At 40.9% G+C, this 22,093-nt stretch overlaps 2 protein-coding genes across 4 annotated transcripts; one reads left to right on the forward strand and one right to left on the reverse strand.

The window, feature by feature from the left end:
• Nucleotides 1-265: 265 nt before the first annotated feature.
• LOC103493290 (26S proteasome regulatory subunit 4 homolog B) lies at nucleotides 266-3,253 on the forward strand. The gene is made up of 6 exons (XM_008453981.3): nucleotides 266-878; nucleotides 1,240-1,485; nucleotides 1,733-1,902; nucleotides 1,999-2,215; nucleotides 2,335-2,475; nucleotides 2,948-3,253. The coding sequence occupies exons 1-6, from the start codon at nucleotides 393-395 to the stop codon at nucleotides 3,029-3,031; spliced, it is 1,344 nt and encodes a 447-aa protein (XP_008452203.1). The 5' UTR covers nucleotides 266-392; the 3' UTR covers nucleotides 3,032-3,253.
• Nucleotides 3,254-5,051: 1,798 nt separating this feature from the next.
• On the reverse strand, nucleotides 5,052-21,561 carry LOC103499255 (uncharacterized). Of its 3 annotated transcripts, XM_051084405.1 has the most exons (15): nucleotides 21,165-21,561; nucleotides 19,907-19,986; nucleotides 9,722-9,839; nucleotides 9,410-9,588; nucleotides 8,839-8,921; nucleotides 8,568-8,752; nucleotides 8,123-8,184; nucleotides 7,776-7,884; nucleotides 7,576-7,695; nucleotides 7,109-7,228; nucleotides 6,845-6,965; nucleotides 6,585-6,741; nucleotides 5,857-5,929; nucleotides 5,582-5,709; nucleotides 5,052-5,402 (listed from the first exon to the last, which is right to left on the reverse strand). In XM_051084405.1, exons 1-15 carry the CDS (start codon nucleotides 21,346-21,348, stop codon nucleotides 5,280-5,282), a joined length of 1,842 nt encoding a protein of 613 aa, XP_050940362.1. In that variant the 5' UTR covers nucleotides 21,349-21,561; the 3' UTR covers nucleotides 5,052-5,279. The 3 variants fall into 3 exon arrangements, with proteins under 3 accessions (XP_050940362.1, XP_050940363.1, XP_050940364.1); XM_051084406.1 differs by lacking the exons at nucleotides 9,722-9,839; nucleotides 19,907-19,986 and having other exon boundaries at nucleotides 21,165-21,484; XM_051084407.1 differs by lacking the exons at nucleotides 9,722-9,839; nucleotides 21,165-21,561 and having other exon boundaries at nucleotides 19,907-19,930.
• Between the last annotated feature and the right edge of the window lie 532 nt (nucleotides 21,562-22,093).

Genomic DNA, 22,093 nt, shown 5'->3' on the forward strand with positions numbered 1-22,093 from the left:
TGTAGTGTCTATAAATTTTTTTTTTCTAAAAGAATTAATTAACAATATTTATAAAATACAATGAAATTTCAGATTCTATAAATAATAAATACTAATAGACTTCTATAATTATTTAGTGATACAGACATTATAAGTTTAATAAATATGAAATTTAGTTATATTTTACGAGTATATTTTTTATTTTATTATATTTGAAAATATTGATTTTTGTTTGTACGTAGGGATAATTTTCTTCTCAAAACTATATTATTGTTGGAAAAAAGAAAGAAAAAGAAAAAGAAGAAAGGCGAAGAGGGAGAGATTCTTGGGCAACAAACCATTGATTTCTCAATACAATTCCACATTTCCCCTCTTTTCACACCTCTTCTCACTTCTCACTCTCTTCACCAAAAATGGGTCAAGGAACTCCCGGCGGACTCAACAGGCAGGGCGGTCTTCCCGGCGACCGAAAGCAAGATGACCCCAACAAGAAGGACAAGAAATTCGAGCCCGCCGCCCCTCCCTCGCGCGTCGGCCGCAAACAGCGCAAGCAGAAGGGTCCCGATGCCGCCGCCCGTCTCCCGACGGTCACCCCCCACACCAAGTGCAAGCTTCGTCTTCTGAAGCTTGAGCGAGTCAAGGACTATTTGCTCATGGAGGAGGAGTTTGTTACCAATCAGGAGCGGTTGAAGCCTCAGGAGGAGAAGAATGAAGAAGATAGATCTAAGGTCGACGACCTTCGTGGCTCGCCGATGAGTGTTGGGAATTTGGAGGAGCTGATTGATGAGAATCATGCCATTGTGTCTTCGTCTGTCGGTCCGGAGTACTATGTTGGGATCTTGTCGTTTGTCGATAAAGACCAGCTCGAGCCTGGATGTGCCATTCTTATGCACAACAAGGTAGGTTTTGTTATAGTTGTTATTCTGGCAATGCTTCGTTCTTGTAATTGGAAATAGCTGACGAATTGGATAAACCTGCATTTATTCGATGGATTGTTGCAATCTGTTTGTTTACTTTTCGCTACTCTTCGATTCTAGGTTCTTAGGCTGTTGAATTTCTCTAGGAGCACAATTTCAGGTTAGGGTTGGTTCGCTTTGTGGGGAATATTGAACGAAATTGAACCCCAAATTAAGTTTTATGATTACACTGAGTTAGGGGAAAATTGGACTTTTCCATGGTGAACTGCAATATTGCATCCTATTGAACGTTACTTTTCCTTGTTGTGAAATGTGGATGGTTTTTTTTTTGTGTTTTACTCAGGTCCTTTCCGTTGTTGGGCTTCTTCAAGATGAGGTCGACCCTATGGTATCTGTTATGAAGGTTGAGAAGGCTCCATTGGAATCCTATGCCGATATTGGTGGTTTAGATGCTCAGATCCAGGAGATTAAAGAAGCTGTAGAACTTCCACTTACTCATCCTGAATTATATGAAGACATTGGAATTAAACCCCCCAAAGGAGTTATACTATATGGGGAGCCAGGAACAGGGAAAACATTGCTCGCAAAGGTATCCATTGACTTAGCCAAACCACACAAGCAAAACTGTCACAAAATTGTGTTAATCTGGAAATTAGGACGATTATTATGTTAATCTTAACCGTGTAAGATTTATTCTAACTCTCATGCTAGTGAACTGGTTGTTAGAAAAGTTTCATGTTTGCTCGATGTTGGGTTCTTTATTTTTGAGTTTGGAGTGAAGTCTCTTGAATAGGTTGTTCTTGACTTTAACTGTGCTACTAATTTGATGTGATCAGGCCGTGGCAAACTCCACTTCAGCCACTTTCTTGCGTGTAGTTGGAAGTGAATTGATCCAGAAATACTTGGGAGATGGACCTAAATTGGTTAGGGAGCTCTTTAGAGTTGCAGATGATCTTTCCCCATCCATTGTATTCATTGATGAAATTGACGCAGTTGGTACAAAGAGGTGTTCATTCTAGTGAAAGTTATAATGAAAGCTTTTCTATCTTTGTATGTAAGCGCAGCATTCCTTATTGCATTGCACGTATTACATGTTGGCCAGGTATGATGCTCATTCTGGTGGTGAACGTGAGATTCAAAGAACCATGCTTGAATTACTGAACCAATTGGATGGGTTTGACTCAAGAGGAGATGTTAAAGTAATTCTTGCTACGAATAGAATTGAAAGCCTTGATCCTGCCCTTTTACGACCTGGAAGAATCGATAGAAAAATTGAATTTCCCCTTCCAGATATAAAAACAAGACGCCGCATTTTTCAGGTGCTTCAAATACCTTTTTTTTCATGAAGAATCCCAAAACCCTTCCATTGCTTGGCTCTCTCTCTCTCTCTCTCTTTTAATCATATAATTTTATTGACGCTGCTGTTCATAAAATGTAGATTCATACATCAAGAATGACGCTAGCTGACGATGTGAACTTGGAAGAGTTTGTAATGACCAAAGATGAATTTTCTGGGGCTGATATCAAAGCAATTTGCACAGAAGCTGGCTTGCTTGCTCTAAGAGAACGTAGAATGAAGGTAAATACTATTGTACATAGCAACTTCTTATAAACTCGTACAGGAAATTTATTCCCTACCTATAAACGTAGTGCATTTTAGGCTTTTAAATGGTGATAAAGTTGATAATAACTGAAGATTTGTAGTTAAACAGTGAGCATTTCCGGTCTTATACATACTTCTTAAGGGAGTGTTTGGGTGGATGGAGTGGGCTATAGATTATAGTTCCCTCCATGTTTGGTGCTCCAATTATTATAGTTAGTGTTTACAACCATTACAACCATTATAACCTACAATGAGCTATTATTTGAAATCTCTTCTTGTTACTATGTTTTACTATTTCTTACCCAAACTAAAATAGTTGGATACCAAACATAGATTATAATAAACACTAACCATAATAACCAACTAAGCACCTGAAACATTACCTAATATGCTGATATAAAATGCCTTCAAGATTGATGTTTCCTAACTAACTTGCTTTGTACTTCAGGTGACTCATGCAGACTTTAAGAAAGCAAAGGAGAAGGTTATGTTCAAAAAGAAAGAGGGTGTTCCAGAGGGACTTTACATGTAGTGGAGTCTGGGACACATTATGCAAAAAATGTACACATCTCTGTTTCATGGTCTTGTTTCATTCTTCATTTTTCCCCAATTTAATGTCGAACACTAGCAATTTAGCACCCAATTACCTGGTTGAGACATTCCTTTTAGATTTAACGCTTTATACACGACATTCCGTTCTAGACGAATCAGGTGTAACTTCCTTTTTATTAAAAGAATGGGCCCTTTGAATTTATAGCTAGAGATATATAATGCAGCTTTGGGAGAAGTACAATCAACAGCAAGAAAGGTAGTATCAACCACAAACTTGCTATATTTTTCTGTTCATTGCTACTTTATTGATGGAGATTGATTGTTGGTAGGTAATGAGTTATGTTGTTTTAATATCCTTCATTTAGAAGAAACAAATTTATTGACGAGTGAAATTATAGCATTAGGGCGAGGAAAAATACAGTCCCAAAGTAAAGTATTGAAAATTCTTTAAGTTGAAAAGGGAAAGAGGAAGAGATTTATATGATATAATAGATGTCTTACATTTTTCAATTGCTGTCTTTTAGTTAAAAAAATAAAAAAAGTCTTTTAAGGAACATTCAAAAAGTCAAATAGTCGTCTGTTTGTTTCGTCTGGGCAATGTATAAATATTGCACTTTATTTTAATGGTTATGATAATGTCACTATGTCAATTATTGTTGGTAACAATTTTTATTATTTTACATTCATGGTTTTAGTTTTTCATTGCGTCCCCACTGTTTCCTTCAGCAAGCTAAAATAATTTATTCTAACCAATATTATTATAAATAAAATTAAAATAATCTAACCTCAAATATAAATTATTTGCGATAAGTGGAGTCATCAATCTATCTTATAAGAGATGAGTTTTTTTGGTTTTTTCAACATGGGATTCTCAACGTTGATATCAACATTTTTTGGACAGAAATGATGAAGCTTTGTGTGATTGATTTTAAGTATTTTTAGGCATATATTGAAGCTACATTGTGCTGTACACATACTAATGTTGTCTTGGACACTACTAATATTGTGCTGTACACATACTAATGTTGTCTTGGACACTACTAATGTTGTCTTGTAAAATTAGTTATGTGCACTGACACAAAGAAAAAAAGGAAAATAATTACAATATTTTATTCCAGGGGTGTCCGCAAAAATAGCAAAATATTTTATGATAATAGAGTTTATGTCATTACATTTTTTAAATTACAAAAGTAAATTTAAAAGCAAATAGCAATTTGATAGTTGTTTGATATATCTAATTAATTGTCATATTTGTTATATTTGCGATCTGCAAAAAAGAGATGTTATAAGCTGATTTTTGCTAAATTTTTTTGTCACCTGATGCAATTTTTCTATATTTTATTTATAAATTAATAATATTTTATCGGGTTAGTTGGATAAATGGGTGAATTTTGAAACTAATTAGCAAGGGTAGATTTGAAACTAATTAGGAAAAAGGGACAATTTTTTTTCTCAATAAGACATTCACATTCAATAAACCCTAAAATATTTCGGTCTAATTTTGTGAATATATTTATGAACCATTGGCATATGGTACACACATGAATTTATTAATTCAAAAGTTGTGGAGGAAAGGAAAAAATATGGCATGAAGAACAGTAATATTTTAATAATGAAAAAAAAAAGGCACTTCAAACGAGACTATGTAGTGATACGTGAGAGATGAATAGTTTAGTGCAAAAACAACATTTGAACAAAATTTCCAACTTCATATTGGATTGCTCCACTAAGTAATGTTTATCTCCTATTTTGTTAAATTATGCAACCGATCCTTAAATTTCTTCCAAACACAGAAGAGTGATGGCCAAGTACTTATATGACTTCCTTTTGGAGTAAATATCATCTTCTTTCAACTTCTTAACTTCTTGGTTGTGTACTTGTGGTTGAATATACTCAAACGTTTAAATTTTGATCACTATTCTTATTTGTTAACCAGTATAGTCCTCCTGCACACAAAAAGTTGTAATATAGAAGTGGAGAAAGAGAGGGAAAGATGTCTATGACTGAATTCTTGACTTGTTCAATCTATAAACAGTGTCCATATCGTAACTTTGGAAATGTTTCCTTATTTCACTTCGCATGCCGTCCAGCCATATCCTGAGAAAGGTAGAGCTAGAAGCTATTGATGCGAAGCAAATGAGAGCTTGACAAAAAGGAAAAGATAAGAAAAGAAACGAATGGAATATAACAAGATGGAAATGATTGTGATTCGGTAGCGAGCAAACTGGCTATGACAGAGCTTGTGCCATTATCGAGCGGTGAGACAACTGTTGTTCATAAAGCTCTCGGAAAATTTGGTATTTAGCATCATGGTATAGCTTCACCTTTGGATCTTTAGATGGATAAATCACCTGCCAATTGAAGCAAAAATTTTAATGGTTGACTTGACACTAATCCATTTAGTACTTATTCAATGGTCTATGTTCAAGAGGATTCAACTATTTTCCTTGCTTATTCTGTGAATGAAAGAAAATAAACTAGGCTGACTGAGATCACGAGAAAAGAGGAAAAAGAACAATTTGATGCATACTTGACCAGCAGAATTCAGGGCTTTCATGGCATCTTGCAGAGTAGAATACTTCCTAGCAGCCACGGCTCCAAGAATTGCTGCACCTAAGAGTACGGACTCGCTTTCCCGAGGTAAAATAATAGGACAACCTGCTCTTCGTCACCAAAATTGCCAGGGTGTAAGATCCAAATGCCATAAAAAATCCTTCTACAGTAGGGTTTAATTTAGTTCTAGCCTTTCCGTAAATAGAAGAAAATCTATGAAAATATCAGAATAATAGAGAAATGAAGGGTAACCAATAATATCGGCGTGCTCTTGAATGAACAATGAATTCTTTGCAAGGCCACCACATGCAAGTAAAGTATTAATCTGTCGGAACAGAAGAAACAAAAGTAAGGAGATATACTTGAAGTAAACTATAAATAGTCAAAATTGGATTTGAGAAGGCATAAAGCAGAGAGAGATGCATAAATTTTCCCAAGAACCACTTCAAATACATATGCATAAGAATATTCTGCAATACAAAAACCATCTAGGAAGAATGAGGTTTAGGATTGAGTTGAGTACAATGCTTCAAGTTGGATAGGTCTTTCTGATGAGTTTATTAATTATTTTTCTTTTTCCTTTTCTTTTTTTAATTATTATTATTGCAATCCATCAGAAAGTGCTAGAAGACTAAGAGAGAGAAAATAGCGGCGGAAAGATACATGAGGAAGTAGAGAACGAACTCAAGAATACAGTTGTACAACTTATAGAATAGATTCAAGTAAGGTCGCAGAAAACTACATAATTTAAAAGGCCATTCAAATTAAACAAAATTTGAAGGAAGTCAGATGAAAGAGAAGTATAATCAACGCAACCAATTAAAAACCTTTTTTTATGAGAAATATATGAATAGTATGATGGGATGAAATTACAGAAGGGCATAAAGCCGTGTGGGATTACATAATAACTATTATAACATTGGCAAATGGCAAGTATCCAATCCCATTTGTCAAGGGTAAGAAATATCAGTTCACAATACCTTGTGCCCATGGGAATTGCAGTGCTCCACAATGTGGCGTGTACCATATGCAATAGCCTGTACGGTGGCAAGGTACAAAATAGAAAGCTGTTGCTCACTTGTGTCAAGTGTTAACCCATAGATCACTCCTTTTGCTTTTGGATCCGAAATAGGAGACCTAATCCATGGTGCAATCAAGTTCATTAATAATCTCTAGCAGGGAAAGGAGGAAAAAGAACTCCTGGAAAAATTACTAAGCAAAATGTCTGTCATTCATTCACCTATTTCCATGAAAATCAGGAAGTATGTGTATATCTTCAGTCAAAGCAGCAAGAAATGGACTTTTCAGATCAACCACCAAATTCTCCAACAACTTGTTCAACATATCAAACACAGAGATATCTGAAAGATTAAAATTTAAAAAGAAAAAACAAAAGAGAAGATGAACAATTCCAGATTAGACACAATCATTTAACTTTTAAGTATACTCTACTTTAATCACAGTAGACGGCATCAATATAATCAAATAACAAAAAGAGTCATACTTTGCAAAGCAGCACGGTTTGCAAGATGAGGAGAGGCAACATGATTTTGAATTATGTGATCAAGTAGAGCACCGGTAGCACTCTGACCACCTTCAGTAAGCCAATACTCAGGTACCATTGCTGACATTTAAAAAAAAAACTCATGTCATTTAGGAGTTTTATGGAAAAGATGGCAATCACGTTTAGAAGAAATACTGCAATAAAACCGTTCCCTCTTTACTAAGCTATGAAAGAAATAGATATTAAATATTAGACATTTGAACTCAGCAACCAACAAAGACAGTAAAATAACAAATTGCTGTATGGTATCAGTAATTGGCACAGAACATATCCATGTAAATTTTGATGGTAAAAACATTTTCGTTATCCTATTGAGAACATAGTCCACCTGCCTCTTTCCTCCTCACCATGCTACTATTTGAAATGAAGAACTTGACAGAAAATATTGGAATTAATTTCAACCATACCTGACCAAAACGGTCCCCATACACCAGGAATAAAGAGCTTATCCCTTGAGACAGCCATATGGCAGGTAGATGTTCCACAAACCAGTGCCATACGATGCAATATCATCTCCTTATCGAAACCTAGAACAGTTAATTTCAATATGAAAGAATGAAATATAATAAGAAAAAAAAAAGATGAAATATGTAGGACAAACCACAACCTTCAGAATCAGAATCTTGCCCAGGTACACTTTCCAACACCCCAACTCCACCTGCATGAGCATCAATCAGTGAAACACCAACAGGGATGCCAGCAACCAAACCCAGTTCCTGATAAGCACAAAGAAAAAACAATTCAATCAAATTAAAAATGAACCTGAAGTTGATTTCTTATTTTATTATTTTTGTTTTTTTGTTTTATTTTTATTCCTATTATTGAACAGTTTAACAGCCAGAGCAAATTCTCCTTTCCCTACCCTATCAATGCAATATTGCATATTACATAAATGTTCGCTAATAAGGAATTTTCAGAATTCTAAGTTCAAATTTTGAGGACGACGTTTCTTACCTTCGCAGCTACTGGAGTCAGACCAGAACCCAAGGGGTGACCAGGGAATGCTACACTTCTTCCTAATGACATTATACATCAATAACTTTGTACAGTCAATTACTGAGTTGCAACAAGTAAACCAGTTTTATGGGATGGGTACAATAAACAAAAAGTATAGAGTAAATGAGTACAAATACATCCACTACACATTTCATGACAAACTTAAATTTCTTATGAAAGGAAATAATATACAGAGAGTGCTCAACATAAAAAATAATCAAGAAAAAAAGTGTTTCGATTCTTCCTTATGGATACTAAAGAGTAGAGAGGGAATAATAGTTCAAGCAACGTAAAGGATAAATCTGCACTCAGAACGTACCAGTGCAAAATGATTTAGAAATTCTAAGTATTTCATCAATCAAAAAACTCAACCAAAATATGTTTTCAGCTAATTCATTCACACCTATTTTCGCATGGTGACCATCAACAAGATCTCTTAATCCAATTTCCTCCCAGAAATCATCATCCCATCCACAAGCCTCCATATTTCGGGAATCCTTTTCATTGTACTGTGACATGTGTGCATGGCCAAGATAGGTCCATTTGCACACGGTGGTGCATAGACTGCGTGTGTCATCACCAGTGGCCCTAGAACATCCAGATAATGATCTTAAAGTATGAAAGATATCGAAAATTAAGATTAAACGAAAGCAAGAGATTGGCTGTCTCTTTACCTATAAGACAACCAGTCACTCAAGTCCATCCATCTGAACACCATCGACCATGTATCTGGTAAATTTTCTTTAACCCAGAGAAGCTGCAAAAATAATCTGTATCATAGCATATTCCATGACTGTGAATCTGTGGAAAAAGGCATATCATGCACTTCATCTCAATAGTCGAAGATCGGATGATAAAACAGAAAAGTGGAAAGTGGAAACGGAAAAGGAAAGAACAAAGAAGCTGAAAGTAACTGAATCTGTAATAAGGGTGTATCGTGCACTTCCTCTCAATTATCAAACACAAGCATACAAAGCAGAAAAGAAGACACTGATGAAAATAGATCATGGGAATAAATGTTTTATTTTAGCAAAATTTCATCATTCCTTTCCATTTTCGTTTTCCAACTTCTGTAACTATACACCCTAAGTATTACCACAACAGATGGGGGAACATTTTTGAAAACCTCAAGGAGCACAGATTTCAGATATATTTTTTCACTAAACAAATGAAAAATGGTTCCGCTTTTTAAACAAATATGTCTGGCACAACATTAACAATGGGATCAAACATCTATTTGAATACCTTAGGTGGCTGCATCTCAGGGGAAAGAGATCCACCACAGTATTGTAGTACTGGTGAATTGAAAGAATTGATCCTTTCAGCCTGCTCTACAGCTCTATGATCCATCCACACTATTACATTTCTTCTTGAGTCACCACTCCAAGATACTGTAACCGGTGAACCATCAGCATCAACTGCAACTGCAAACAAACCATTTCAAATGAAATTTGTAAAGGCTTCCATCAAATGCCAATTAAAGAAGAAATTGTTATCTTGTGAGTCAGTCAGTCATTAATAGAGCAAGATAAAATAACCAACTAATAGCATACAGACCAAGAGAGCAGGTAGCAGCAAATCCAAGACCCTTCACTTCCTCCCCTGAGACATTTGCCTTGGAGCATGCTGATTTCACTGCAGCACAGACTGCATGCCAGATATCTGTCGAGGATTGCTGGTTTGAAATAGAAAGCTCATAAATAATCATGAAAGCCCGACATACTCTTGGGCTGGCAGTTGTACTATTGACTGTTATTGTTATTGCTACATCGGCAGAGGCAAGCCATCATAAAATTTTGAAACTTGCAATACAACTCTAAGATTTCTACAAAGTTGTTACTGACATTTTGACAATGGCTAGACAGATTGAGTCACATTATTGCCATATGGGTTCATGTTGGCAACATATAATGCAATTTTTATTTCTGATCCACCTGGTAGCAATTGAGAACAACTCAGTATGGATATGCTAGGCCCCCAATCTTATTTACGTATAATAGGAGGAATAAGAAGAAACATGAAACCAATGAGGGGGGAACAAGTGGCAGGGAAGGTCATGGCCATGAAACCAATCCAGAGGAGGCACATGGTGGAGGGGAAGAAAACAAGGAGGATGGGGACCAGAAAGGGGGACCCACAGTTAGTTAGTAGTGGGTAATTAAAAGGGGACAGCAGGCACAGGGGGAGGGTACGAATGTTTTTGGAGGAAAAGGGGCAGAGGTAGCCATCTCCTGATAGGGGAGAGTGCAGAACCAGGTTTTACCATCTTGTTTTGTGTCTATATAGTCGGCTGGTCGACGTGAACGTTATTTTGGAAGCCCTAGTGTTATTCTGCTTTGTTGTTTTGTTAAGTTTTCCGTGTGTTAATATTCTGTAGTGTTGGTTTGAGTTTGTTCATCGTTTGTTTGGGCTGTAATCAGTTTTTGGAAGGAAATATATAAATCAAATGTTGAAGAGTCTTAACAAATTGGTATCAGAGCATCATACCTGGGCAAATCGTAACAATGTCGAAAGCAGCGGAAGAATAGTTGGAAACGGTGGAGCTGGAGATGAAAAGGCTGCCGATGATTGAGGAGAACATAGCATCGTTGGCCAAAAATATCGCGGAGATGAACTCGCAAATCGACAAACAGGCGCAGCAGCAGCAAGTGATATTGAAGTATATTGAAGGAATCATTAACGACGATTCACCGGGAAGAAAGATAGAAGAAGGATCCACCAACAAGGTTACTATGGCAGAGGCATCCTCCCCAGCGACTGTCGAAGAACCAAAGTTGGAAACAAAAACAGAGGAAGAACGAACGCTGGATCGAAGTAAGTTTAAGAAAATGGAGATGCCAGTTTTCGATGGAACAGACCCCGACTCGTGGCTGTTCAGAGCGGACCGCTATTTCAAGATGCATAACTTATCAGATTCGGAGAAACACACAATGGCAGTGATCAGCTTCGACGGGCCTGCGTTAGACTGATATCGATTTGAAACAGAAAATGCTGGTGAGGTTCCGAGCAACCAGGGAGGGAACGTTGGTGGGCCGATTCTTAACGATCAAATAGGAGACCACCGTCGAGGAATACCGGAACCGTTTTGACAAGCTACTAGCACCGATGGCTTCCCTGCCCACGGTGGTGTTAGAAGAAACGTTTATGAATGGACTTAACCCATGGTTGAAGTCTGAAGTGGAAACCCTGGAGCCCAATGGGCTGGCCCAGATGATGAAGCTCGCATTGAAGATAGAAAACAAGGAGTTGGTCCGAAAGGAATGTGGGCTGATTAGTGCCTCGATATTAAAACCGGCCATAAAAATCAGCAGACTAAGAACACCGGTTCAACATCCACGAAGGAGGGATCGACCGGGGAAGTTGGCCAATGACAACGATAACTCTGCGAGAGGCAGCCACGGGAGATAACCGTCGGGAAGGGCCCACGAAACGATTGTCTGACGCAGAGTTCCAAGCCCGTAGGGAAAAGGGATTATGTTTCCGTTGTGGGGAGTACTTTGCAGGACACCGATGCAAAACGAAAGAACATAAGGAGCTCCGAATGCTGGTAGTCAAAGAAGGAGGGGAGGAGTTGGAGATTGTGGAAGAGGAGTTCTTTGATGCCGAAACTGAGATGAAACAAGTCGAAGTCCAGAATGTGGAGAACCTGAACATTGAATTGTCCCTCAACTCAGTGGTGGGACTGACCAACCCAGGGACCATGAAGGTAAAAGGAAGGGTGGGAGAAGAGGAGGTGGTAATCTTAATTGACTGTGGGGCGACCCACAACTTCATTGCGGAAAAATTGGTGACCAAACTGGGATTGACGTTGCAGGAGACACCGAACTATGGAGTGATCCTAGGGTCGGAAACAGCAGTCAAGGGTAAGGGGGTGTGCCGCGATGTCGAAGTACAATTGGAAGGCTGGAAGGTGAATGATAGCTTCTTACCACTGCAGTTGGGGGGAGTTGACATGATCCTAGGAATGCAGTGGCTCCACTCTCTGGGGGTGACAGAAGTCGACTGGAAAAAGCTGATGCTGACTTTCCATTACCAGGGAAGAAAGATTGTGATAAGGGGGGATCCGAGCCTCACCAAAACACGGGTGAGTTTGAAGAACTTGATGAAATCCTGGGGAGCAGAAGATCAAGGATTCCTTGTGGAATGTCGAACCATAGAATGTGGGCCGTTGGAAGAACATGAACAAGACAGAGAACAGGGGAAGGAAGACGAGGAACCAATAGCGACCCTGCTAAAGCAGTTTGCTAGCGTGTTTGAATGGCCCACAACGCTTCCACCACAGCACAACATTAATCATCACATCTACCTGAAGAGTGGGACGGACCCCGTGAATGTCAGGCCATACCGGTATGCGCACCATCAGAAGGAAGAGATGGAGAGATTGGTGGATGAAATGCTCTCCTCAGGGATCATACGACCGAGCAAAAGCCCGTACTCCATCCCGGTGCTGTTGGTAAGGAAGAAAGACGGGAGTTGGAGGTTCTGTGTAGACTACCGGGCATTGAATAATGTGACGATCCCAGACAAGTTTCCAATACCGGTGATAGAAGAATTGTTCGACGAATTGAAGGGAGCTAGTGTTTTTTCCAAGATAGATCTAAAAGCCGGATACCATCAGATTAGGATGTGCCCCGATGATATTGAAAAGACCGCGTTCAGAACTCATGAAGGGCACTACGAATTCTTAGTGATGCCGTTCGGATTAACGAATGCCCCATCGACCTTTCAGGCACTAATGAATCAGGTGTTCAAGCCATATTTGAGAAGGTTTGTGCTGGTATTTTTTGATGATATTCTGGTCTATAGTCAAGGGATAGAAGAGCACGTCCAGCACTTAGAAGTGGTCTTAGGACTACTAAAAGAAAAGGAGTTATATGCGAATTTGGAGAAGTGCAGCTTTGCAAAGCCACAGCAGCTATTTGGGGCACTTCATTTCGGAACAGGGCATTGAAGCGGATCCGGAAAAGATAAGAGCAGTCAGTGAATGGCAACTCCGACCAATGTGCGGGAAGTTCGGGGCTTCCTTGGGCTGACTGGCTACTACAGGCGCTTTGTCAAAGACTATGGAGCAATAGCAGCGCCGCTCACCCAACTGCTTAAGAAAGGGGCATACAAATGGGATGCAGAAGCTGAGGCTGCTTTTGGTAAGTTGAAAAAGGCCATGATGACTCTACCGGTGCTCGCCATGCCAGACTTCAAACTGCCCTTCGAAATTGAATCAGATGCTTCAGGATTTGGAGTTGGGGCTGTGTTGACTCAGTGCCGGAAGCCCGTAGCTTATTTCAGCAAGACATTAAGTATGCGAGACAGAGCGCGGCCGGTGTATGAAAGAGAGTTAATTGTCGTGGTTCTTGCAGTACAAAGATGGCGGCCGTACTTGCTAGGAAGGAAGTTCAATGTGAAGACAGACCAAAGGTCGCTGAAATTTTTGTTGGAACAACGGGTGGTGCAGCCCCAATATCAAAGGTGGGTAGCGAAGCTCCTGGGCTATTCGTTCGAAGTAGCCTACCAGCCAGGACTGGAGAATAAAGCTGCAGACGCCTTGTCCAGGATTTCCCCAGCCGTGCAGTTGAATCAAATCACAGTCCCCGCAATGATAGATGTGGAAATCATCACAGAAGAAACAAGGTAGGACCCCGCGCTGCAAGAGATCATTAGACTGATAGAAGAGCAAGGGATGGAGATACCCCATTATACTCTGCAGCAGGGGGTGTTGAAGTTTAAAGGACGGCTGGTGATTCCAAGCAACTCCACACTGCTACCTCCGATATTGCACACCTACCATGACTCAGTGTTCGGAGGGCACTCGGGGTTTTTAAGAACTTTTAAGCGGTTGACTGGGGAGCTATACTAGAAAGGTATAAAGAAGGACATTATGAGGTATTGTGAAGAGTGCGCGATATGCCAGCGAAATAAGTCGTTAGCATTGTCGCCGGCAGGGCTACTGATGCCATTGGAAATTCCAGACGCGATATGGAGTGACATCTCCATGGACTTCATCGAAGGTCTGCCAAAATCCAAGGGATGGGATGTGATACTAGTGGTGGTGGATAGGCTGAGTAAATATGGCCATTTTCTGTTACTGAAGCATCCTTTCACAGCCAAGATGGTGGCTGAAACGTTTGTAAAGGAAGTGATCCGGCTTCATGGGTATCCGAGGTCGATAGTGTCCGACAGGGACAAGGTTTTCCTAAGTCATTTCTGGAAGGAACTCTTCCGTTTAGCAGGCACTAAGCTGAACCGGAGCTCCTCATATCACCCCCAATCGGATGGTCAGACCGAGGTGGCGAACAAGAGCGTTGAAACATATTTGAGGTGTTTTTATGGGGAAAGACCGCACGAATGGAGCCAGTGGATACATTGGACAAAATATTGGTACAATACTACCTACCACAGTTCAATCGAAATCACTCCTTTCCAAGCTGTCTATGGATGCCTACCCCCTCCACTGGTGTACTATGGAGACATGGAGACACCAAATTCAACACTGGACCAGCAGTTGAAAGACAGAGATATAGCACTGGGGGCGTTGAAAGAACACCTGAAATTAGCTTAAGAAAGGATGAAGAAACAGGCTGATACCAAGAGAAGGGAAGTAAAATTCCAAGAAGGGGATTTTGTGTTCCTCAAATTGCGACCTTATCGACAGGTATCCCTCAGAAAGAAAAGGAATGAAAAGCTGTCACCAAAGTACTTCGGGCCTTATCGGATCTTAGAAAGAATCGGAAAAGTGGCATACGGACTTGAACTCCCTGGGGATGCTGCTATCTGTCACAATCGTAACTTCTCAACACGATTGTGCGGCACTTGTTTAACTCGATCAACAAGTCAGCTGTTTGAAATTCGGAATCCGCGGACAAACTCGCGGTATGATGTAGCCTCCCTCCTCGTTCTTGGGAAAATGTTTTTAAAAAACGGGAGAGAGAAAGTAAATAGTTGAAAACATCATAAAGAAAGCATTGAAGACTGTCAATTGCAAAGAAAATAGCTTAGCATGCAAAGAGTGCGACAAGGCTTGGGCGGGGTCGGACTACTCATGTACCCCCTATAGTACATATTGAGATTTTTGGCCTTGGCAGGCTTGCATATGAAAAAGCCGAAATGTCACACTGTGACTCGGCGACACCTAAACGAAAGAATTAACCTAGACTACATTCAAGACATAAAGATAAAGCGATTTAGGGGTGTTCGGGCATACGGCCATGGGTAAATAATACCTTGGACAAGTATGCCCTTGACATTCTCCCCCACTTAAACGGTTGACATCCTCGTCAACTGGCGAAGCTGGAGCTCTTCGGTCTTCTGCGTCCACGCTTCACGGTCTTCGATAGGTCCTCCACTTGTTACCTCCACGAGGGGCTTCTTCTGCTTCACCAGGAATTTATGTATCTCCCCCGTGGGCCTTCTACCAGTCCTTACTCTGTCAGCAAGGACTTCCTTGACTTCTCTGTCTTCCTCCAGGTCCAGGTTGACAGATAATCGTACGACGTTGTTGCACCATTAATTGGGAGTTTGGTCATCCACTCGAACTCAAGAGGGTCTCGATCTACCCCCTCCTCCATCGGCCTTGAAGCTTCTTCTAGGTACACTCGAGCGATGTCGACCATCTGTTCCCATTCCTCTTCAACTCTATGAATTTGAGGGCGGCCCCCTACATAAGGGCCAACTGCGAGCGGCGGCAATACAGAATGCCTCTTACCTTTATTCTCAAACGGACTTCTCTTGATCAATGAGTCTGTCTGAGCACCATGACCGAATTGGGCTACCTTCAGCAGCTGAACCCAATTCTCTTGTCTGCCATCAATGATGTAAATGTTCTCCGAGTACACAGCTGAACTGCTCGGCCTCAACTTTGGCAGTCTTGGTCGCACTGACGACCCCAAGACTTGGCCCCTTGATCATGGCTTGCTTCAAACCATTGAAAGCGGCCTGACGCTCGAGGTTCTCGCTCCACTGCGTGTTTTCTTCTCTCAACAACCCACTTTGGTGGCACTCCCCCACATGACTCAGCACGTTTATCTGGCTCTGCACAGAATAACGCTCTCCTCCCTTGGCATCGACAAGACTCAGTGGAACCACGGGAAACTCGTATGCTTCATACCCAGTGACACAAGTTGCCTCGAGTCCCTTTGCCTTCGTTGTTCTTACTCGACAGTACCTCGGTCGGATGTTTGACTTTGGGAGATACTTCGTCCCACGTGGGCGGTCCACCCGCCTCGTGAGCATGGGGAGTGGATATTTGTGCCGAACTGTGAGCTTACTCTGGATACGGTGGTCAATACGCTGTTGTGGGCTTCTGTCCTTCTTCTTCAGGGGAAGGACATGGGCTCCATACGGAGCTTGCACAGGTCTACGAAGTTCTGTATTCAACAGCATCTTCGATGGTTTCCGAAGTTTGGTTAACTCCGACGGCGCCATGCGATAATCATTCTTCATAGGCGCTTTTGTCCCTGGTAACACCTCTCTTCCCGGGTCAATCGTCCTTCGCATCGACACGGATTTGGGCCAACTACTTGGCAGCACATCATGGTGCTTCTTTGAGACACACAGAGTGTCTTTGGGGACTGTCTCTCCCCCTTTTCCCAACGCCCCAAGCGGGATCTCTACAGATGGTGGTTCCCCTTGGGCGCGATTCTCATCTAGTCGCATGACCGATATCATTTTAAACCCGTTGGGCTGACGGATCTCCGCTTGCACTATCGTGGGAAAGGATCCAGTAATCACTAGACATCTGGCTGAGGGCATTGGTATGACTTGATGTTCAAGGAGGAACTCCATTCCTAGTACTACATCAAAGTCATCCATCTTTACAAATACAAAGTCTACGCGGCCCTTCCACCCTCCCAACTTTATCGTCGTTTGTTTCACTAACCCGACGACGGGTAGAGCGATAGAGTTCACGGCCTTCATTCTGCCTGTGTCCTTCTCCCAGCGAAGTTTTAGACGTCTGGCCTTTGCCTCTGTTATAAAGTTATGGGTGGCACCAGAATCAATCATAGTGCTTTTCGCCTGCTTTTGATTGATCCAGGTGTTAACATATAATAAGCCCCCTTTTGTGGGTATGTTTCTCTCCCCTGACTTTTTCTGGAGAGACGACAGATATTTTATGGCTCCTATTCGAGTCTTTTCGCCTCCATCTATCAGGCCCACTTCATCCTCAGTTCGATTTTGCTTATCATCTGAATCCGCGATTAATGAGGCCTGAAACTCATGAAAGTCGACTTTATTCGGGCATTCCCTTGCCATATGTGGCTTACCACATATGAAACAACTGAGGCGGCGCTTGGGTGGGCTTTGATTATTCGGGCCTTTGCCATGTGTTCCCTGTGTTTGACTGGTGAGATCTGCGGTCTTTACCAGGACATTCGTCTCCCCCTACAGCTTTGGGAGAACTCGGACGACTATTCCTATTCCTTCTTGGTGAAGAACTTTGGTGACGTCTCACATCTTGAGAGTCACTTGTCAGATCGAACAACTGCTCGGCTGCTGCATATGCTGACGTGAGGTCTTGGACCCTTTGTTCATACAACTTGGCCCTTGCCCACGGTTTCAGCCCTTCGACAAAACAGAAAACTTTGTTTTTCTCTGACATATCACAGATGTCTAGCATCAACCCTGCGAACTGTTTCACGTACTCCCGAATCTCGCCAGTATGTCTTAGATTGCGCAATTTTCGCCGAGCAAGGATTTCCACATTCTCGGGGAAGAATTGCGAGCGGAGTTCTCTCTTCAGGGCGTCCCAAGTATCTACTGTGCAACGTCCTTCCTGTATGTCCACGTATCGGGACCTCCACCACAACTTCGCATCTTCAGACAGATGCATCGTTGCTAATGTCACTTTGGCTTCCTCGGTAACAGTGTTTGTAGCCTTGAAGTACTGTTCAAGGTCGAAAATGTAGTTCTCTAGGTCCTTTGCATCCCTTGCCCCACAGAAGGGCTTTGGTTCCGGGATCTTTACTCTGCTAACCGAAATTGCTCCTTCAGCTGGAGCTTGGTTCGCCATTGCTCGCATCGTGAGATTCAGCCTTGCGTTCACGTCTGCGATTTCATTCCTAACAACATCGAGGGTGACTCTAAAATCCTCCGACATGCCATTTATCATCTCTAATTGTGTCTTCTGAGAGCTATCTAGCTCGCTGACACGTTCTTTCATGTGGGCAGCGAAGCCTGATGAACTGTCTCCACGCTCGTAGTTAACAGTTCTTCTAGCGTTTGTGTTTTCTTCTAGGGCGTCAACTCTTGCCAACAACTCTTGTATCGGCAACCCTTCGACACGGCCAGCTACCTCATCGATCATATCAGTTTTCTCGGAAATTTCATCAAGACGAGACTCCAAGTAGCGGATGGAGTCGGGAACTTCGACTAGGTAGAGCATCTGCTCTTTTATCTCTACTAGTCGGTCTTTCTGGGCCTTGCCCGATGGATTCGACGACGACATGTTTCGGTCTTATCGTCAATTAGTTAACCTGGCTCTGATACCACTTGTCACAATCGTAACTTCTCAACACGATTGTGCGGCACTTGTTTAGCTCGATCAACAAGTCAGCTGTTCGAAATTCGGAATCCACGGACAAACTCGCGGTATGATGTAGCCTTCCTCCTCGTTCTTGGGAAAATGTTTTTATAAAACGGGAGAGAGAAAGTAAATAGTTGAAAACATCATAAAGAAAACATTGAAGACTGTCAATTGCAAAGAAAATAGCTTAGCATGCAAAGAGTGCGACAAGGCTTGGGCGGGGTCGGACTACTCATGTACCCCTTATAGTACATATTGAGATTTTTGGCTTTGGCAGACTTGCATATGAAAAAGCCGAAATGTCACACTGTGACTCGGCGACACCTAAACGAAAGAATTAACCTAGACTACTTTCAAGACATAAAGATAAAGCGATTTAGGGGTGTTCGGGCATACGGCCATGGTAAATAATACCTTGGACAAGTATGCCCTTGACACTATCCACCCCGTGTTCATGTGTCACAGTTGAAGAAAGCTGTCGGGAGAGGAGAAACTGTGCAACCATTGAATCCAAACATGAATGAAAACCATGAATGGATCACGCAACCCGAAGAAGTTTACAGCTATCGCAAGAACCCAGCAACTAAAGAATGGGAGGCCTTGATCAGTTGGAAGGGACTGCCGCCACACGAGGCAACATGGGAGAATTGCACTGACATGAAATACCAGTTTCCGGAATTCCACCTTGAGGACAAGGTGGATTTGGAAGAGGAGAGTGATGCTAGGCCCCCAATCTTATTTACGTATAATAGGAGGAATAAGAAGAAACATGAAATCAACGAAGGGGGAACAAGTGGCAGGGAAGGTCATGGCCATGAAACCAATCCAGAGGAGGCACGTGGTGGAGGGGAAAAAAGCAAGGAGGATGGGGACCAGAAAGGGGGACCCACAGTTAGTTAGTAGTGGGTAATTAAAAGGGGACAGCAGGCACAGGGGGAGGGTACGAATGTTTTTGGAGGAAAAGAGGCAGAGGTAGCCATCTCCTGAGAGGGGAGAGTGCAGAACCAGGTTTTACCATTTTGTTTTGTGTCTATATAGTCGGCTGGTCGACGTGAACATTATTTTGGAAGCCCTAGTGTTATTCTGCTTTGTTGTTTTGTTAAGTTTTCCGTGTGTTAATATTCTGTAGTGTTGGTTTGAGTTTGTTCATCGTTTGTTTGGGCTGTAATCAGTTTTTGGAAGGAAATATATAAATCGAACGTTGAAGAGTCTTAACAGGATATTACCTCGATACAGTTTCCCTCTTTCCAAATTTGTATTGGGCTGCTAGAAGAACCCAAAAGCTTCCCAGTCTCATCAAAGATTCCTAAAACAGAAGTCCATAACAATAGGTTTTAATAGTCAAAGAGGTAAATCTGTGGAACCAGAATTTGGACAGGAGGATAAACAAAACATGGACTTCAGTTTTTACTGTTCATTGAAAGCACAATGCACATAAAGCATTCAAGACACTTACCTCTGCCGCAAACTAATCCCGAAATCCACTATATATCCAAATTCCGTAATCACCTTTATTTGTAATACACCCTTTCCCCCTCAATTTAGCTAGCAAACAAACAACTACCTATCTCAGATGCCTACTACCTAGCAACACTTGAAACTAACTACTAGTTAATCATAGGCTGTCAAAACAAGCCAACAATGTATTTTCAAGTACTTTTCAACGGTTGAGAAGCATCCAATCAAGTCCCAACCAAGCTAACAATGGAGTAAATGGCCAACACGTCTGGCCCAAAACTAACTTTTCTACTTAGAACACACTCTCTCCCATCATAACTTGGCTAACAAAATTACAATCAACAACTCCTTTGGCTGCTAACCTAAGAAGCACAGATATGGATATGGCACTACACGCAATGACATCATTTTCTAAACATCTAGGACATAGATAGGACAAGGACAAATTTATTAAATTATACTTAAAAAAATATGTTATCGTTGTTATACAAGAAAATTCGAAGTCAATAGGTTAATGCAATTATATGCTTAAAAAAGCAGTTTCATGCATTTCACTCACAAGATTTAATCAAAATCAATAGGTAAAATACATTTATATGCTTAGAAAAGGAGCTAGATGCATTTCTCTCTCAAAATTTATTCAAATTAGTGTTTGTACAACTAATATCCAATGCATTTATTGCTCCAACAAGAGTTTGATACGTGCTCAACAAATGTTTGATATATTATACAATGACACTAGCCAAACTAAAGTATTTTTTTCTTCTTGGCTACCAATCTCGATCACCTAAATAATTATAAAACTCTCACCCATTGTCAAACACCCTTTACAATTCTCAGTACATAGAACATAAATGGATAATCAGTTGATCCTTAAGTGCAAAAGCGCATACAATACAACTAACGCAGATTTCCGATGCATCCCAATTCAAACCCAGAAACGCAATAGAATCAAATGAACAATATCGAATGGTAAATTAAAAAAAAAAAAAAAGAGAGAGAGAAGAAGCAAGGAAATGGAGAAACCTGCACGAGCACTGCCAGTGCCAACGTCGACGCCGAGGAAGACGGGTCGAAGGGGAAGGACAGAGTCGGCTGGAGAAGCCATGCCGATGTTGGAGGAAGGGAGGCGAGCAGGAAGCGATTGGAAGCGTTGCTGCTGACCGAGCAATGGAGCAGTCTCGGACCAGGAATTTCTCTTGGTGGACATTTTTGGTTTAACTCGTGGATTTGTCGTATATGTAATCTGGATTATTTTGTGTTCATCTACTAATTATTCATAAATCATGGAATCAATCCTATTCGTGTAAAAGAATTAGGGGATTGATTATGTGTTGGTGACTCACTGTTCTAAATTTCTAATTCCATCAATCCAATCAAATCCAAACGCTATGGCTCAAGTTCGGTTATGAACTCAGCTCAACTTCAAACAAAATATCACTCCCTCAACTTCTAACATTTTATATAAAGCTCCCTCAAATTCTAATATTTAATTTTGTTATGTTCAATAGACGTTTAGACTTCTTGTCCTATTTGATATTGCTTTTAATACATCTATGTAGCCTGATTTTTCTTTACTTAACAAAAGATAGAAGGGAAATTGTCAAAAATAGGTTAAAAAAAGAGATTTAAATGAATTTTGGGACAAGTTTTCAAAAGAAAGACTTTTATGACAATTTGGGTGTGAATGGACAAAAATGCCCTTCATTAAATTTCTATCGCTCTCTATGGATTTTTCGCCTACTCACGTTCGCTTTCCCTTCTCTTTTGCATAGAACACCTGAAGTAAAAAAAAAAAAACATCTCCTTTCGTTGGCTTTTGAAATTTCCCGCTCTGCTCTTCGAAGATACTCCGACTGTTCGTCTGTCGTCGGTCCTCCAATGCATTTCATCGCTTCTCCTTTTCGAACCTAAGAATCAACTTTGAGCGTGTTCTCTTATTTCAGTGAGTTTTA

The sequence above is a fragment of the Cucumis melo genome, chromosome 5 (genome assembly GCF_025177605.1).
Source record: "Cucumis melo cultivar AY chromosome 5, USDA_Cmelo_AY_1.0, whole genome shotgun sequence".
In the NCBI taxonomy this organism is placed as follows: Eukaryota; Viridiplantae; Streptophyta; class Magnoliopsida; order Cucurbitales; family Cucurbitaceae; genus Cucumis; species Cucumis melo.

Coding starts and splice junctions, on each gene's coding strand:
- LOC103493290 (XM_008453981.3), top strand. CDS start 393: ATGGGTCAAGGAACTCCCGGCGGACTCAACAGGCAGGGCGGTCTTCCC. Junction 879..1,239: donor CCATTCTTATGCACAACAAG/GTAGGTTTTGTT, acceptor TGTTTTACTCAG/GTCCTTTCCGTTGTTGGGCT. Junction 1,486..1,732: donor GGAAAACATTGCTCGCAAAG/GTATCCATTGAC, acceptor TGATGTGATCAG/GCCGTGGCAAACTCCACTTC.
- LOC103499255 (XM_051084405.1), bottom strand. CDS start 21,348: ATGTCCACCAAGAGAAATTCCTGGTCCGAGACTGCTCCATTGCTCGGT. Junction 8,185..8,567: donor TGGTCACCATGCGAAAATAG/GTGTGAATGAAT, acceptor TAATGTCATTAG/GAAGAAGTGTAGCATTCCCT. Junction 7,696..7,775: donor GCAAGATTCTGATTCTGAAG/GTTGTGGTTTGT, acceptor TAACTGTTCTAG/GTTTCGATAAGGAGATGATA.